The 19,917-nt window shown below is 39.0% G+C and overlaps 1 protein-coding gene across 2 annotated transcripts in view; it reads right to left on the bottom strand.

Annotated features, from left to right (window-relative positions):
* The window catches only part of ALDH6B2 (aldehyde dehydrogenase 6B2), a 149,731-nt gene that overhangs the window by 36,098 nt on the left and 93,716 nt on the right, over positions 1–19,917 (bottom strand). For both annotated transcript variants that reach the window (XM_089819011.1, XM_089819010.1), the window contains exon 7: positions 18,311–18,374. In XM_089819011.1, the coding sequence (XP_089675137.1) occupies positions 18,311–18,374 (64 nt within the window). The remainder of the gene's footprint in view (positions 1–18,310; positions 18,375–19,917) is intronic.

Consider the following 19,917-nt stretch of genomic DNA (forward strand, 5'->3'; position numbering starts at 1 on the left):
TACTCTTCAAATTCAAAGTTAAGCTTCTACATTAGTTCAAAGTATGGCCTACACACTTGACAATTGTAAGAAACCCAACCGGTTCTAACTTAACCACTATTATATCACTTGCAAAAACTAACTTCATGTTGTCGAATTGAATCTCAAGGAATATTGTCAAACAGTCATCATGAAACCTTCATGCTGCTTGTTCTAGATTTTAGTTTGATTGTTCTTTCTTAAAATGATATCAAATGTTCTCTTGAATGATTACTAGATTGTTTACTCAAAAAATCCATAGTGTAGATGCAATTCATTTTGGTTTTAATGCAAATAGAATACCAATGCATGAGAAATGAGTACCTACAGCTCATAGACATTTATGCATACATTTGGCATGCAACATAGATATAGACAATTCATCAAACACTAGGCATGCAATTTATCAATATTATTAATAAGAAATTACAATGCTGATAAACATGAATTCCCAAGCATTTATGCAACCAACAAAATTTCATATTATTGAAAGGAACAAGTCGCTGCAGCATGTATTCAAATTGACACCTAATCTGATGTCGCAACCCTCTGTGGAGATCGTGGATTGTCAATACAACTTGCTAATGATGAATGGCGACACCAAACATCATAGAATGGTGTTTACCCTCATGGGGTAACAAAGACTAGTTGCATACAGGAAGTAAAGTACTCAACATGGAATGGAAAGAGAGTACAATAATATTATATTCATTAATTGATCACCGTACACAAATGTAAATGTACTCCATACCAACATGTCCTAATGAAAGGAAATAATGCATTCATATAGTGTTTGAGAGGTCGCGAGGCAAACCATCGCGACCGTGTAACTCCCCCAGATGTGCCAACCATCTAACTACCCAATAACCCAACAACATCATCCCCCCCAAAAGAAAACTCGTATCCTGACGACTTACAACTTACAGAATAGGAGACAACTAGCTAAATACATATAAAAAAAGAGACGAAGGGGGAGGTTGCGTCCCTGGAGTGTCCAGCAACTTGTAGACATGATTGGTGCAAATGCGCAAATCCTTCTATGTCCTCGTGTTGACCTCCGCAGCGTCCTTCAGTAAAAGTGTTGCCTATATGGCCTGTGCTTCGTTCTATGCATAGATTGCTTAACCCTCTACTAGCCCCTTTTCAGCCTTTTCTTTGTCCTGCAAGAGTGTTGTTTGCTCTGCTGCCCAAGCTGCCTGTTGGCTAGCCAATTGATTGGCTAGCTCCTCTCGAGCCTTCGTCTCCACCTCTCTGGACCTCTCAGTTGCAACTCTATCTACCTCTACATGTCGTTGAGCATAGTAGGCATCTTTATACGCCACTACTACGTCATGTGCTTCTTCATGGTGTTGTTGCTTGGTCCCAACTCAGGTTTTGTAGCACAGCCTGCCATCATCTCTAGCGTCTCCACTGCAGGCCACCCTCTTGCCTCAAAGCAAAAGGGCAAATGTTTGGGGCACCTTCACCATATGTAGCCCCGGATCAACTGCAATTCATTTGTTCTGGTCAAGGCATTATGTCCAAGTACTCGACCTTTCTCCAACACATCCTCTAGAGACCTAATGTATGCCATTGATCTCTCTTCGTCCAACCCATAAGATATCCTCTCCTCCTCCTACTCAACCTGTTGGTCTATATCTATCTCCATTTCTCCTATGTCAATGGCTTCCACCTCCGGTGCGACCCCCTCATCTCTTGGTGCATCCTCGAATGGTGGAATTCCCTCTCTTGTGGTGTTGTGATGGTTGGTACTCTAACTAAAACCTCTTCTTGTCTCAGGGACTGAATGGAGGGACTGACGTCTGTAGGAGTGAGTCGGAACTGTTGTCACAAAAACATACCAACGTGATCCATCACCTAACATCCTTAAGCTCTAGCTATGTCAACTATGTCATGCTCACTGGTTCGGCCAACAAGGTGGAAGCAATGGTGATGACAGTCTCCGTGCCAATCACATCTAGTCTAACCAGAGGCTCTGGTGATCTGCTCTCGTCTGCCTCTATCTCCTGGTGCCTCACTATTGCGCCTTTAGCTGGAACTACAACCACTACATTTGAGCTAGTCTAATCATGGGCAACTTCTGCTATCTAACTCTCCTCAAGGGCGACTACATGGGATGGCAATTCTACAATCTTTGTTCCCATCATCTCTGGGAAGACTACCTCCCTCTCCTACATCGCCTGCTCAGTCACCACTGCTTTGGTCTCAGTCATTGTTGGGGGTGGTGTCATAACAATAGGCGCTCTCATCTGGCCGAATGGTAGGACAGAATGAATGGAAGTGATGGTTACCAAGTGTACCGAAGTGGGTAACAGAGGAGGTGCAAATAGTGACCTTGGTGGGGACACTGCATCGATCTCGTCATCCTCATCCTCAACAAGTGTTGTCTCCCTATGAAGCAGTCCCATCACTCTTTGTAATATCCTCTCGATCATTATCAGTGTTACCAAGGGCGCCCAACTCCTGCATCACCCTCTTTTGGCTAGCCATCATGCCATCTGTGTCTAAGTCTCGCCAATAAAGTATGGGAGGCTCTCCTAGTGCCAACTTGCCTTTCAGCAGTACCTCTAACACATCAACAAGAATCTGGTGATGTGTAGCTTCCAAAGACAATCTGATGGCGTGGAAGGGCATGTAAAAAGTGCGGTGCTACAATGTCATAAACTCCTCCATTCAATCTACCAGGAGGGATGCCCAATCATAGACCACTCTGTTCATGATTCCGTTCATAAAACAATCTACGATAGAGCAATATCCGAAGCCCTACTTGCTCCCATTAGCCGACTTTTCATGACATCTAGGATACAATGCCAAGGCCCTTCTCTTACTCATCCCGCGACTCCTTGTGCCTTTTGCAACAGAATCAAACTTGTCAATTGTGAGTTCTCAACCAACCAGCTTAACCCAATATTCCTTCCAATCCTGCGGAAGCTTGTGGTTTTTTATTGCCACCTTGAAGCCTCCCTGTCCTGGAATACCAAAAACTCTTGTTAAATCGTGAGCTTTGAAAGTGATAGTGATAGGGTGTTTTTGTATTCAACTGAACTTCTCTAACTGACTTGTCATATGATTCAATCATGATTCATAGTATATGCTCAAAAATCCATATGGAAAACACTGACATTGGATTGTCCAATGCACCTATGCTTGTACCAATATCTGTTTGACTAGGTCTGTGTCTGGCATTGCTTGCCACCATTGGTGGCATTCAATGTCATTCAAGCCCTCAAATTGAACTATGTGGTGGGAAATGTCTTCTTTCTGGGACACTTGTTGCACCTTGAGACAAATTCTTTGCTTCTTACCACTAAAGGTGGCTCCTTGGCCTGCAACACAAATGCCTGAAGCCAAGACTACTACGTTTTTGTCCATGCTAGAATTGTCTGCTTTCAACTAATCCTTCCACTATTGCCTCTTGCCTGTTGACTACTTACCTTAACCATTTCATTTTTGTCTTATGCAATAAAAACAGTTAGGGTTGGATCAATTCTCTTTGTTCGACATGGATGCAATTGTCTCCTCTAATTGTCCACAGTGAATGGTATGTGTCGTGGGCCTCCATGTCGATGCCCATGTTATTTCTTTGACGGACCTCTTATGATTTCCTTCCCTCATCCGCTTGTGTCCTCCACGAGTTTATGTGCTTTGTCCCAAGAAGTGGCTTGGGAGTCTTGTGTTCTGTTTGTGGGCATTATGCAATTTATGTTATGTTGACCTTTCGTCTTCGAGGAAAATGCTTTTGTACGTCCTTTTTCTTCTTTGCGGTTGGCTACTCAATTCCCTGTGTGGTCATGGAGTCCTTGTTTCCTTGCAGTTGTCGCCCTTCAACCTGCTTTTTGTTTTCCGCAGCACTATGTTTGGCAATGTCCCTGTGTGCAGTCTCTTATAATCTCTGTGGGACTTGTTGTATGCGGGGCTTGGATGTTGTGGGGTCCGTGGGACCATGTCTATGAGACACTGTCTGTCAGATGTTGTCCGCAGGACTAGTCTCGAAATTTTTTATTTATATATATATATATATATATTTTTTTTTTTTTTTCTTATTATTTTTTTAATAATATATTTTTTTAAAGTATTGCTCATGGCTAATTTACTTCGTGGTCAGCCTTGCTCTGTCCTTTATGCCGGTGATGATAAATTTTAAGTTTCAAACCATTAATTGAATCCACGATCTCCTGTCCATCGAGAGTCCACAGCTTAATGGCTCCATTGTCACCAACTTCCCGTATTCTATAGGGTCCAAACCATTTCACCTTGAACTTCTCGTGTTTAATCTCATTACGCCCATTGTACTTTAACACCAACTGTCTAGGTTGAAACCTTGTCCGCTTCAAATGTTTATCACGTCATGCTTTACAACGAGTTTCTGCTACCTTCATTGCCCATTGCGCCACTAGCCTGCATTTGCCTAGCTTGTTCAGCCTATACAATCTCTCTTGAAGACTTTCCATATCACCAAGTCTATTGTCAAATGCTATCCAAAGGCTTGGAACCATAAATTATGTCGGCACTATCGCTTCTTGCCCAAACATTAGTTGGAATGGCATTTGTCCTATTGTGACTTTGTACCAAAGTCACGAGACTCGAACCCAACCTGGCCTCGGCAAGGGTAACTCGACTCGTGACCCAACTTGGACTCACCTATGACTAGGCAGTGACTCGACAAAGTGACAAAACCCTTGAGATTTAGAGATTTTTTAGGATTTAAAGAAATTCCATGCACTCATTATTGAATAAAGCTTAAAGACACAATAACATCATGAAATAGAATGTAATTTGATCACATACATAACATACATCAATTACATAAGTACAAAGGTAAATTTTAGATGTATTAAGAAAATTTTGAAAACAAAAATTAAAAAATCAACCAAGTCAGATGAGTCAGCCAAGTCAGCTAGGCGAGTCACCGGAGTCAACCAATTGAGTCAGCTGAGTCAGGCGAGTCAACCCAATTGACCCACCGAATCAAGGACATGGATCGTTTTGACCCAACTAGGGTAACTCGACTTGCTGACTTAGACGACTCGCCTGACTCATAACAAGTCTCGTTACTCTGCTTTGTACATTGTGTGGTACGCCCAAAGTGTTGATTGCAGCTTTACTTCCTAGTCGGTTTGCTCCACCCCATGACTTGTAGATGACCGACACTAGGATTTGGTTCGTTGCCTCGACCCGGCCATTAGCCCTCGGATAGTACGGGCTTAACAAGGAGTGAAAAATTTTGAGCTTAGTCGTGAGCAGTTGGATCACATGACTGATGAAGTGACCTCCCTTGTCGTTGGTCAACTAGATAGGGATGCCATAACGTGTGATGGTTTGCTCATAATAAACTTTGTTGTGCTTATGGTCAAGTTATCGGGCAAACAACTCTTGGGCATGCGAAGGGTTAAGCTACATGAAATCTCGTTTAAAGGGTTTACCTGCACGCTGACAAGTGTCACAGCTAACCACCCACTCTCTCGCATCATTGTCTAATGTAGGCCACCAAAGCCCTACCAGTACTTTCCTTGTCGTCCTGTCTAGTCCCATATGCCCCCCTATCGGGCCTTCGTGGACTTCCCGAAGGGCACTTTGTATTTCCTCCTCCATGACGCATCTTCTCAATACTTGGTCTGGCCCCATTTTGTACCTTAATGCCAACTTTCGGTGTTCACCTGGTGGCATTTCCATGGGGAATTGTGAAGTGGATAGATATTCACCGATGCTTTTGTCCCACTCCGGAAGGATGGCTATATGAAATAAATGTGCATTTGGGAAGTCATCATTGACTCCTTCCGGTGGCTCCCCCAACTGATCCAAGATAATTGATCAACTATAACGTGACTCTTCCCCAGTTGCACCATGATTGCGAATGTAAACTCCTACAAGAGCAACAACCATCTGCTCACCCTCCCCTAAATGATGTTACATCTCAATTTTTGACCTAATTTCAAATATAGCTGTTGAGGTTCACATGAAGTCAGTTGACAGTTAAATTTGTTATAATCCTACGAAATGGTAAGATGGTTAGTCATTATAATGCGAAGATAACATGTTAGTTGATCATTTATCACGAATTCATAGAATTGAAAAGGTGGTTAGCCGTTATGATTATTTATGATTAAATAACTTGATTGGTAATATGATTTAACTGCAAAAAATTTCCTTGTAAGGAGCACGTCGAATGGGGTGGAAGCATTGTCAGAAAAGAATTAGGCATAGAAGCATCACCATCACTGGGCAAATGGATTGAGGACGTAGCGACTTGAACATTAGGATACAATCGATGAAACCGCATGAGCTATTAAATAAATAATTTAAAACATAAAATAAATAAATTAAAATATAATACGTACCTCAAAGGATTTTAAATGATCTTTTATCTTATTATTATAATATATATATATATGTACGTACACATATAAAAATGAAGTGACACCATCATATTATTTTCTTATAATAAAATGATGCCACCTCACTAATATATTTACATGACCACATATAAATATAAATTATAATAATATTCGAATTATAACCTTCCAACTCGTTTTCCATCTTTTATTCTTTTCCTTTTTTGTAACTGACTAAGCACTTAGTGTATTAATTTGATAAATATTTTTATGTTACGGAAGCCAAGAAGTCACGTCATTTTCCTTTTTATTGTAGTTGTGAGAAGAAGGCGGACATCCTTTTCAAAACACCTGACTACCTTGTTCATGCTACATTTTTCAGTAATCATTGTCGCCTTCTCCATAACACCCGATTACATTCTTCTTGTGCCGATAACTCTACTAATATCAGTCTGTATCTTTTCAATAAACCCTTCCCACGATTTCATGCCCATTTAGACATTCTGCCAGAAATCATGAGTACTCTTTTGTTGGAGCTATGTTAGATTTTGCAAGGAAAGGTGTGACGAAGTAGCTGAGTGTTCAGCAAGACATTATCTTCAATTGTCCAAGTTATGTGAAACACCCGAAAACAATATTTCCAATATGATTTCCTTGTACAAAAGGTGCAATAACATCGAATTTCATAGCACTAAGCTTTAGTATTTATCATGATGATATCTTGTTTGATATTACAAATTTGAACCTCTTTAAATTTAGCTTTGTTCATGGCAAGTGAAAGCCAAGTGACCATAGTATAGATCCATAAATCATTATGCCAGTGGAGATTAGAATTTAACAATAAATTTTGCAATCTTTAAGAGTATAATCTCTCAAATCACAGGTTGTAAAAGTTGGAAGTATATAATCAACCATGTTCCAAGTATAGTTGTATACTTCTTATCATTTCCTACTAGTTTCCGATTTCCATAATAGCTAAACTATAGTTATAATCATCGAATAGAACCTCTTGAGAAAGAATTATTGAAGATGCAATAAAATCATGATTTAAATATACAATTTGGAAATTAGAATCAATGATATTTCTGCTAGTTTTTAAAGAACATATTCTTTCAAGTAACAATTTGTGATAAGCTGGAAACATATAATATTCTTTTACCAGTTAAGGATCAATAGAAAAAGCAGGTTGCTCTGAGATTCAAACACCTGGGACTCACCCGGCTGTATAGCCAAGGAAAAAGGTGAAGAGGTGAGAGAAAGGAATCTGCAATAACATGAAACATAATCAGTTATGACATAATAATATTTATCATTTTTAAAAGGAATCATTTAATAACTCATGCATGATCATGTTTATTGTATTCTCCTACTATCAAATCGAGTGGTGTGATTAGATACCAGGATGCTCAATGGATGCCAAGATGTTCCATGTCTATTCCGAGTAGTGAGGGTCTTTCTCGCTAGAGATTGTGTGGGGGTAAGTTATGGTCCAAGGTTGGGTGGTTAAGCCCCTGACAATGTTTCACCTCTCCACAAGTTGTCGAACGTGCAACAGACAAAGATAAGCTATGCATTAGAACGTTTGTCGGAAACAGGTATTTTTACTTCTATGATGTATATTCACATAGAAGGTAAGATTAATTGAGTTGTATCATCGTTACAGTTATTTCTTTAAATGAAAGCAACTCTTATCATCAATATAATTGGCAACTAGTTAGATCGGTTGATCTTCTAACTGAATGTGGAATATATTTATTTGCAAAAGATAGATTTATTTGATGAATTGTTATTTCAGTCTTTCATTTATAAGAATAATGATTATGAGCATATTTTCTAATCTTATGTTATTGCCACAGTTAAGCAAATCGGAAGCAAAGGAATGATACAACGGTATCTGAAACCCTAAATAATAAAGTGGTATTTAATGCCCTAAATGATCCAATGGTAATTGATGCCCTAAATGATACAATGGTATCTGAAGCCCTAAATGATACAGTGGTATTGACGCCCCAAATAATACAGTGGTATCTGATACCTTAATTGATCCAATAGTAATTGATGCCCTAATTGATACAGTGGTATGTGATGCCCTAAACGATATAGTGGTATTTGATGGTAATCGTCATTTGAATTTGATATAGTGGTATTGGATGGTAGTCATCAATGGTTATTTAATATTGATATTTGTGGACTAATCTGGGTGGTTGCAAAAGCATCCCTAGATTGATTTGATCTCGAATTCCATGGTATCTAGATTTTAATTTCCATAGTAAATTCATTGATGGTGTTTTCAATTCTTAGTCATAAAATTTTGTTTAACTAATTTTAACCGTTAATCTCATTCATATGAACGTAACTCATTCAACTGACTTCCTATGAAAAAGAAGTAATAACTGTATTTTTTTTAATATGTTAGTTGTTAATTAAGACCCGAAAAAAGTGTATGTTACAAATGATGGGTTTGTTTACTAAGTAAATCAACGCTTGGTGGTCCACATAGAATGTGAAGGGTGTTGCCAACAGATAATGTTTGAACTTTTGTACAACATACACCATTCCTAGAGCCTCCTGCTCTGTTGTATTGTAGTTCTTCTCCGCCTTTGACAACAATCTGCTAGCAAAGTAGATAGGATGATCCAGGCCATGATCACCCATTTTTGCAAATGTTGCGTCAATTGCAAAGTTAGACGCGTCCACGTGCACATGAAACTCTTTATCCCAGTTCAAGTGAGCTAGAATTGGTGCCCCTAGCAATCTCATCTTCACTTCCTTAAAGGAGGTTTCTTTCTCCGTACCCTCAACATAGGGTTCCCCTTTTCTTGTCAGCATGTCGAGGGGGCATGAAACTTGAGCAAAGTTCCTTATGAACCTCCTATAATATCCAATGTGTCCTAAGAATGATTTGACTCCACTGACATCGGTTAACACTTCCATCTCCACTATCAAGCATATCTTATCTAGATTGGTTTTGAGTCACGTCTTATATATAACTTACCCTGGGGTACCATGAATCTACATTTATTCGGGTTCAACGCCAGCCTAGCCCAATGACATCTTTCCATGCATTCCCCGAGTGATGCCAAATGCGTGTCTTGTCCACTGAAGATAGACCAATCATCCAAGAATGCACAAAAGTTTCCTACAAACATTTTATCAAAGATATGAAGAATAATTCTTTGGAAGGTTGCTAGCGCATTGCACAAACTGAAGGGCATCCAGTTATATGCATAGACACCATCTTCTACGACGAAAGCGGTATTCCACTTATCCTCATCTGCGATTGATATCTAGTTATAAACAGAGAACCTGTCCATAAATGAGTACATTTCATGTCCAACAACTTCTTCAAGTATTGTATCCGTGAACGGGATAGGGAAGGGGTATTTTATAGTGACAGTATTCAAGCCGCGGAAATTGACATAGATCCTAACATGTTTTGCCTCCTTTTTCAATGACAGCACAATGGGCAAGACCCATTCACTTGTCTCAACTCAAAATATGATTCCTACCTCTAGCATGCATTGGATCTCTTCATCAATCGTAGCTGCATAATTCTTGTTCATCCTGTACAATCTCTTCCGCACTAGGGGTATAACGCCAAGCACTAGGGGTATATGATGTATGCACAACTCTGGTGGTACACCCTTCAAGTCCTTGTAACTCCAAGCAAACACATCTTTGAACTCCATGAAGATTTTGAATGATGCAGCCTTCAACACAAGATCCCAATCATCCCCAACCAGAGTGTTGTGCAGACTCTCTTCATCCCCAAGATTCATGACTCGTATGGATGGTTCTTCGTACTTGATTGAGTTCCCTACGTCAAAGTTGTGAGCAAGACTTTCATTCACCCGAGCTTCTCCTTCTTTGTACTCCTCGAACTCCGGCGGAAACACCTCCTCTTCGTACATTCATTCCACTACTAAAATATTGCAACTCGGGAATAACTTGTAATTTTCCATTTGCCAATGGAAGACTCTATTCAAGGAATCCAAGTCATCTTCCGAACATCTTTCAAGTTACAGCATGGGTTCATCATTAGGCTCCATCTGATCTCTTCCCTCGTCCCTTCCACCAGACTCTCCATCGAATTCAGATTCCGAAGCCATCTCCTCACTCACTATTTGTGTACGAAGGTCAATAACAAACTTCCTTCTGCCGCTCTCCAATGAAAGCATGTTTTTCTTCCAATTGTGATCTGCCCTTGCTGCTACTAGCCATCCCTTTCCGAGAATGAAATCATACCCCTTCTTTTTTCAATGGAATCACGATGAAATCTATCACAAATGGTCGGGTTCCAATGGTGACTGGCTAGGCCATCAATGTTCCCAGAGGTTTGATGCCATGCTGATCTGTACCGAATAAGTTGAAGGTGGGGAGCCATAGGGTAGGCTTCCCAATTTTCTTCCACGTCTCCTTCGGAAGCACAGTTACCCCCGACCCACCATCAACTGTGGTATTGGTGAGGATTGTCCCGAGGATATGCATCTCAATGACCCCGGAGTACCGTTCATTGTTCAACATGAGCAGCATAGGGTCTTTCGTTGATCCTCCCGCAATAGTTGGTTGTGTCATGTTGGTACTTGGTTGTACGATGCAGGTGTTTAGTAATATCGTCTTCAACTAGGGTAAGGTATGGAGGAGGTCTTCTATTTTAATTGGAACTTGCATTTGCAATATCCGCCCTAGTATGTTATTCACACCCTCTGTTCATCCAAGGGTACTTGTAGCCGTAGGTGAATCCCCCTTCGCTTTCATTGCCTTCTCTATTTCCTCTTTTGCCTCCCGTACTCTCTGCTTCTTTGTATGGGGATCAAGGTACATGGGTTGTTTTGCCTGATAACGAGTGACCACCAGTACCTCTTTGTCAGTAATGTTGAGTATGTTCACCCGAGGCTTCACGCAATAAGCTTCTTCATGATCTCCAAGACCACACCATCAACACAACTTCTGCAGTGTGTTTTACTCGCAGTCTCAGGTGAAGTGGCCCCAGTGGTTGCACGCCTGACATTGAATCATTGACCGGCCCCTTGAATCGTATTGTATCCTGCTTTTGTTCTCATTACCTCCTCTTCCTCCTCACTAGCTATTTCGAAACCCACCAAATGACGAATTGTTTATTTGCGGTTGTCGGTGGCTGCCCTGAAGGTAGATGTTTGTTCCTGGGTGAAATGCACTTGTGGCCCTCTAGTCTTTAAGTTATACACGCAATCCTTGGTGGAATGGCCCGTCACCTAGTAGATGTCACATAATGACTTTTTGGGACACGCTCCTTTTGTGTTCCCACTTTCTTTGCACCCCGTGCACCACATTTCTCCTTCGTCATTCCGCCCTATGCCTCCTTTCATCATTTTGAACTCCCACATCATGCATTCCATATCCTTTTAGAACACTTGTGCCTTTTTATTAGATTCATCATTGTTGCCATATCCTCATCAAACAATTCGTCACTCTCAAATGATGACTTGCTTTTCTTCTTCTTTAGTGTTTTATTTTCACTTTCCAAATTCATCTCTAGCATATGCATCATTGTACAATGTCCACAATACAATCCTCATCTTTCTTCTCACAGATGCATTTAATCCGTCAACGAACCATCTCGTCTTTAATTCATCTGTCGATTGGGTTTCCATCTTCCAGAACAATTCCTTTAACCTTCTATTGTATGCTTGAACAATCTCCTTCTTTCCTTGCTTAGCTCTATAGATCTTTGTGACGATCTCATTATCATCCTGGAGCAGTTTAAATTCTACTTGGAATTTTTTCTTGAGATTATCCCATGAACCTATTTTCGCTTTGTCTATGTCCGAATACCAGTTGATGGCAAAACCCCGTAGGGTTGCAGGAAACTGTTGAGCCCATTCATCTTTATCAATAACCCCATTTGCTGCCCAAATAGTTTCGCACGTAAGGCAATGTCTAACAAGAACTTCCTTCCCATCACCAGTAAACTTGGGTAGTTTCTATTTCGGTCCAACCATAACAAGTGGTTGTTGTGTCATAGGTGGCCATTGTGTTTGTAACGATTGTTGTTGTTGCACCCCATGCAAAGTCTATGTCTATGTGTGAACTTTTGCCTGTGCACTATGGTGTGATAACTTTTAAGAAGAGGTGTGGTCAATTATCGAACTATACTTGCTCGAACAGTGTATCCAGGACAAAGTAATCACCGTGCGCTAGTGCTCCTTCAACACCTTGAGCTGCGTTGGTTCCCTCTTTACTTCTGTCCGAGTTCCCACCCGTGGTGTATGCAAGTTTAGAAACTCCTCCCTCGTCTCCTTAACCAAATTCAACCTTTACTGTGTCTCTTCAAGTAAGTCCTCGGTACTTCTCGATCACAGACGCTTGGGCAAACCTTTCTCTCTGTTCATTATTTTGCTCATTTCTATTTTTATTTGTGTTCAACTGATTTGGCATTAATCCTCAAAAAAATCATTATTAGCAAGAACACTTTTATTTATGTGGTCTTTGTACATCATTATGGTCGTTTGTGTGAACGTTATAGAGGTTAATGTTCTTTTCCACTCACACTCTACTTGCATTCCCATGGCCTAGGGCTCATGGTTAGGACTTTCAGCTGTTTTCATCACGTTCTTCTGATTCCTGATAGTTGCGATCCCAGAAGTTTTGAAAGGCCTGCTACCTTCACTGCTCCCACTCGATTTCCTCGTGTTGTCGTCTCTGTGCCAAAAAGGCTTGTGCAAACAGTCAGGGAAACTGAAACAACAATCAATTGGCAATGAGGCTCACATTCAGACTCCTAGATAGTGTCCTCCAGAACCCCTTCACATACGGCTTCTCTTCATACGAAGGTTTCAATACTTGTGCAAAACAAAATGTGGAAGTTTTCCATCAATTCGTGCTCCCCTTAGAACTCCGGTATTCTGTTTTCGTTAATTCTCATGTTCTCCTCCAAAGGTATTCCCATTTACTCTATTTGTGGTATGCCATTGGTCGTGTCACCTTCCCTAGATTCGAAAACGGCAACGGCACCAAATGTTTACCCTCATGGGGTAACAAAGGCTAGTCACATACAGAAGTAAAGTACTCGACATGGAATTGAAAGAAAGAACAATATTATTATATTCATCAACTGATCACTATACACAAATGTACTCCATACCAACATGTCCCAATTTAAGGAAATAATGCATTCATGTAGTGTCCAAAGGGTCACGAGTCAAACTGTTGTGACCGTGTAACTCCATCGGATGTGCCAACTATCTAACTACCCAATAACCCAACAACACACGTGCCCTAACTCTGTTAATGCTGCCTCTAATATTTGAATTACAACTTCCAAAATACTGTCGCTTCACCTATATAACTAGTGGCCACTCCAAACTTAAATGTTGAACCATATACGGGCTGCAATCTGCACAAATTAAAGTTTTCTGCCCTAGCAATCAAATATTAAAATTGAAATGGAACTTCTAATCACCATTTATGCTAACAATTGAATCAATCCTGGCCTCTGTATGAAGCCAAAGTACTTGCACAATTCACTGGTATCTTGCAACTAATTCAAAGTGGTATAACAATGAAGAATTTACAATTTGTTACGTTGCTATCAAGATTTAACTATGTACTTTTTGATTCAACTCATTGACTCGTGTTGCATGAGTAGTGATTCACACGACTCCATCTCTCATGAGAATAAATGGAACACTTGGCACTCATTGGATCTAGGTGATGCTCACAGAAGTAAAGCACCGGGACTTCCTGGGAGGTCACTCATCCCAATACTACTCCAACTTGAGCACGCTTAACTACAGAGTTTTCTCCAAGGTTAAACTCACTCTGCTTGCAACCCCATTTGCAAAACCTTTACCAAGTGTTGTGCCTTATGAACCAAGCATTAGAAAGCCCCTTAAGCTCATCAATTAATGAGTAGGAGATATTTTCCATAGCAAGTCAAATTGTGATATTGCTATCAGGATTTAACTGTGTAGTTTTTGAGTCAAACTCATTGACTCATGTTTCATGAGTAGTGATTCACATGAATCCATCTCTAATTAGAATAAATGGAGCACTTGGCATTCATTGGATCTAGGTGATGCTCACAAAGATGAAGCACCAGGACTTCCCAAGAGGTCACCCATCCCAGTACGACTCCATCTTGAGCATGCTTAACTACAAAGTTTGCTCCATGGTTAAACTCACTCTACTTGCAACCCCATTTGCAAAACCTTCACCAAGTGTTATGCCTTATGAACCATTCATTAGAAAGCCCCTTAAGCTCATCAATTGAAAACTAAGAGATATTTTCCATAGCAAGTCAAATTGTGACAATGCTATCAGGATTTAACTGTATAGTTTTTTAGTCAAATTCATTGACTCATGTTTCATTAGTAATTCACACGAATCCATCTATCACGAGAATAAGTGGAACAATTGGCACTCATTAGATCTAGGTGATGCTCACAAAGGTAAAGCACCGAGACTTCTCGGGAGGTCACCCATCCCAGTAATACTCCAGATTGAGCATGCTTTCTAATGAATGGTTCATAAGGCACAACACTTGGTGAAGGTTTTGCAAATGGGGTTGCAAGCAGATTGAGTTTAACCATGGAGGAAACTTCGTAGTTAAGTGAGCTCAAGCTGGAGTAGTATTGGGATAAGTGACCACTCGAGAAGTCTCAGTGATTCACCTCTATGAGCATCAACTAGATCCAATGAGTGCCAAGTGTTCCATTTATTCTCATGAGAGATGGATTCGTGTGAATCTCTACTCATGAAACATGAGTCAATGAGTCTGAATCAATAACTACATAGTTAAATCCTTATAGCAATATCACGAATTGTAAAATTAGCCTATGAACAATTCCATTAGCCTATGATGATTAGGAAATAGGCATCCTCTTAAAGATGACACTCACAAAAAAGAGGACATGACAAGAATCATACAACAACCATTCACTTTTTTGTACACCTTGCTAATCACACCGTGCAGCACACAATCGGTGATGTACAACACTTTAGGTAAATACAAATCATATGGCAGCCTATAGTGATTCTTTATGAACAACAGTTATAGCACACATGGATTGCACAACATTTGCATGATTCACTAAATGGTCTTTTCATATCGTACAACCCTCACTGAAATTCCTCATACGACATCTAGTCGTATGGTCGTCAAGAACAATAAGTCTCAGTATACAACCCCACGGTAAGGCCTATCTAAGAGCATAACCTACGGCCTCTCAACTCATTGTAAAATGTTTCACACAACTCCTCTAACTCAACTGAGCTCATAGGAACCAACAGTTTGACTTACTATAAATAGTAAGTCCCTCAAATGGAGCCAAAACACATCATATGCTGCTGGAAAGCCTATAACCACATAAGTGAGACCCTCAAATCCTACTATCAGCTCACGAGGGTCGTGATGGTGAACTGACCTAGCCAATTGTAGGAACCTACTAAAAATGGGGACATTACAGACTTTGGCTAAAATTTTAACCTATACATCACTTGGATGCTTCTCTAATACTTAATGCTATTTATGTTTGTAAAATCCCAAACAGAGTTGAAAAGAGAGTTTTGTAGTGCCACATGCCATTTCTTTGTAACAAGACGAAATTGTCACTTGTAATCATCTATTGTAAGAACCCTTGTTTTTTGCCCTAAATAGTCCATTTTCATCATCACTGTTCTTATGATTTATATTTTTTAATGTGTATACACACACACATAGATAAATACTATGTCACAGGGTTCGCCGAATTCTCGGCTTCAAATTCAAAATTCGGCGAACCCATAGAAAATAAACAAAAATTGTTGAAGTTCACCAAAAAATTCGCAAGGCAAGGAATTATTGCAGGCTTACAGCATTTTTAAGGGTTTTCGGCTAATATTTTTGGTAAATAAACGCATTTGTATTTGACTATATCAATCCACGACGGCTAGGGCTGAAAAGTTTCTAAGGGCAACACATTTTTTGGGCAGATTGCAGTTGTCTGAACGTTAGCCTGTGGAAGCTTGGAGTCGTTTGACTTCATATTGCAGTCGTGCGTCTCCAGATTTGTCTGCCAAGTATTGCCAGCATTTCTTCAAGACATACGCGGCAATGCTGAAACTCTCGCTATTTTGCCTATTACTCTATCATGATTTATTATAACTTTATTATATAACTTTCGTTATAGTTTTCTTATTTTAATTTTGAACTTTATTTTGATTTATGTTTGCTTATTTGAGTTTCTTATTAATTTTATTATTATATAAATTTGATATATTTTTCATTTTCTAACTATAAAATCGTAGATTTGTAGACTTTAGTAATATTTTTATTTTTTATTTTCTAACTATAAAATCGTAGTCTTGTAGACTATACTGAAGTTATATTTTTGTTTTATATTGAAATATATCTTTTTTTAACTATAAATATTTATATCAAAAAATTATATTTATTTTTGTAAACTGTAAATATTAATATTTTTATTATGTATTTACTATTTAATTTTTAGTTTATTAATTGCAAAAGAGTAATAATTTATATGTTTATTTATTATTATCAATCAATTTATTTATTATATATTATTTTGTTTATTATATTTTGCTTTGTAGATTTGAATTTAAAAGTTTTTTGCATGAAATTCAAACATATATTAACAATAATTAGCATATATTTATATTTATTTTTAATTGCATAAGGCGAATTTAATGTCAAATTTTTTTTCTGATTTTTTGACTTGTCGAACTTCGTCCGAACTTCATTGTTGTCGAACTCGAACTCGAACTCAAACTCAAACCTTGTGACTTAGCATACATATACACATACACACACGCATGCACGCACATATACATACATACATGCATGCACACAAACATACATACATGCACTCACACATGCACAAGCACGTGCACGTGCACACATACCTGAGCCCGTAACTTAGCAATATATAGTTTCATGCACCCTACCATGGTTCTTAAGTGCAACCCATACAGTCCCACACAAAAGTCTCATATCACACATGTTAACTGTGCTTTCAGAATAGCCTCTACACAGCCTTTGCCATTCATAGCACTATAGCACACATGGTTGGACTTTTTCGGTTGATTCCTAAGCTTTTGAGTCGACTTCTATCATCTGTGCTGCTTTGTGCCATGTTAATTGTCTGCCCATTTACTTTTCTGTATCAAGTTCTCTGAGCTATGCACACTCCAATGCTGTAATTCTCTGAGGATAACTAGTGCGCGCAGCAATTCATCCTTCATGGTTGATTTGGATTGTCATGCAGAGTTCTTTGGGGTGGCTAGTTACTTGAAAATGAAGAGACATTCATAAAGTTCAGTTCATCTCTTCTTGAACATCAATTATTTCTAGCTTATGCAACGTTGGCAGATTTCTTCCTCGATGATCAATTGCAGAAGCCTGTCTAACTTCATGATTTGTGTGTGTTTTAAGGGCCTTCTTTTAGAAAAAGGCGCTGGCAAAGGGGCTGGCAGTTTGAGTGTAAGAATAGATACATACTGCCTGTGATTGCCATTGATCTGATTCTTGCTAGGCTTTAGATTGTTTCCCAAAGAATCTCTGCTCAGGATCATGGATGTCTTGAGAACCTCTACTTAGGATTAGGTGTTTCTTTGCTGGGATTATCTATCATAGTCTTTCCTTTGTGAATGAGGGACAATATGCAATATTTCACATATTCAATAAAATATAAATGTTTCATTTTCCTGCATCTTGAATTATTTTCCATTGCTTTTATTTAGATTATATGCACCAGTTGCAGTGGTTCATTCAACACGTTACTGTGTTGTATTAATACTGTTTCTGGTAATGGCGTAACATACGAATAAGAACTAAAATTTCAATCTGTAATAACTGCGCAGAAATTAGATAGTCATATGAATTTCAGGCAATGATTCTTAAGAGGTCAGTAACCTTTCTTATTGAGCACATTATAGGTAGAAATAAGAGAACAACCAGAATAGAAGAAACAGAAACTACTTACCAGGATCTTTTTCTGAAGGTTTCAGGAGATACGTGTTACCACAGGTCACTCCTAGTGGAAACATCTGCACATATGTTGAAAATTTTCAAATATTTTGCAGCATTCTGTATCATGTCCAAAATCTTGATCTTAAATTATTTTTCTTCAATAACATTAAAAACTAATCTGTAACAGGAAGGAGAAATTCACTTATTCCAGCAAAATAGCAAATAGATATTGAATTCCCCATTGCTCTAATATTTTTAATAACGTTACAATAAATCTCACTGATTCAAACTAGAACATAGGAAAACTAAGCAATGGGAACTAAACTGTGATATCTACAAACTCTATCATTGAGAATCCACTTACAAGAGTTTCTTAAAAGGCCATTGTTGACATTTCATCCAATACACCATATAACTTCGCCCCCATATATAATGAATTTTCAATGTATCACAAGTCACTATAAGGGTGATTGGACTCGATTATAGTTGGTTACAATAACAAAAATCAAAAAGAGTGCAGTTGTTTATCCAAAACACATGTTAGAAACAGACCAACACCACCTAAACCACGAGTAGAATAACAAGATAAAGACAAACAGGCTAGAGTCTAGAGAAGCCAACTGAAATATTAGGATCAAGCGCAAGTCAAGATACATTCTAGCATAATCTGTCCACCTTTGTGGACGTACTTAATGATAGCCAAGCCTTTTGGCATGACCCCCTTAAAGCCCAACTTGGACAATGTATCAGATAAAGGCCCACTTGTAGTGACTAAGACATTTTAAAAACTTCTCCAAGTTCAGTGGCGGTGTCCTCAAATGAATTCTTAAGCATTGTTTCTCAAACAACAGTTAAGGAATAGTTCTTGTATATAAAAACAAAAACCGTATGGTAAATCTTGAATAAAAACAAGGCCCACAAAACCAGACTCCAAGAAAGTGTGGGAGGTTGTGGCCTCAACATTTTCCCTATGCAAAACAATTAAACCTTGCAAGGAGCCCCCTCCTTGGAGAACAGATTTGTATTAATTTAACAACACTTCACCAATATTGTCAACCTCACACATTGGAGAGGAGGGGGAGTGGGGGGGAGGCGGGGGGCGCGGTGAAGCAATGTTCCACAAACTTTCGCCCAGCTACGGATATTATTAACAATCTTTAAACTTGCATATAAGATCAAACTGAAAAGTAAACATAACCATAACACAATGCAACACATAACACCATTATTTGTTAACTAGGGAAACCCTGGCCAAGGGAAAACCCCAGTGAGGATGGTACCCACAAAATGATCCACTAATCAAAAGCATCTTGTGAAAGATATTGGCCCTATTAGGAGTCTATTACATTAGTATAGTGCATCTATCCTTGTCAGAGGACTAGGCCTTAGAAGCCTCAAACCTATTAGAAGTCGGTATTACAATACAAATAGCAAGTTGAGCCCACTACCCAAACATGCATATACAGTAGTACAATTTGTATACAAAAGCTAAAGATACAAAAACCTTTCTGCTGTTGTCCTGCTTTTTGTCACCACAAAATGTAGGTAACAGTATGAAACTTTTTCAACTAGTTTTGCATTTCTCTAAGAAAGTTCATTATTTCATTAGCTAATATTGAT

This window comes from Cupressus sempervirens, chromosome 3 (assembly GCF_028749045.1).
Source record: "Cupressus sempervirens isolate cs-2001-9-10 chromosome 3, ASM2874904v1, whole genome shotgun sequence".
Lineage (NCBI taxonomy): Eukaryota > Viridiplantae > Streptophyta > Pinopsida > Cupressales > Cupressaceae > Cupressus > Cupressus sempervirens.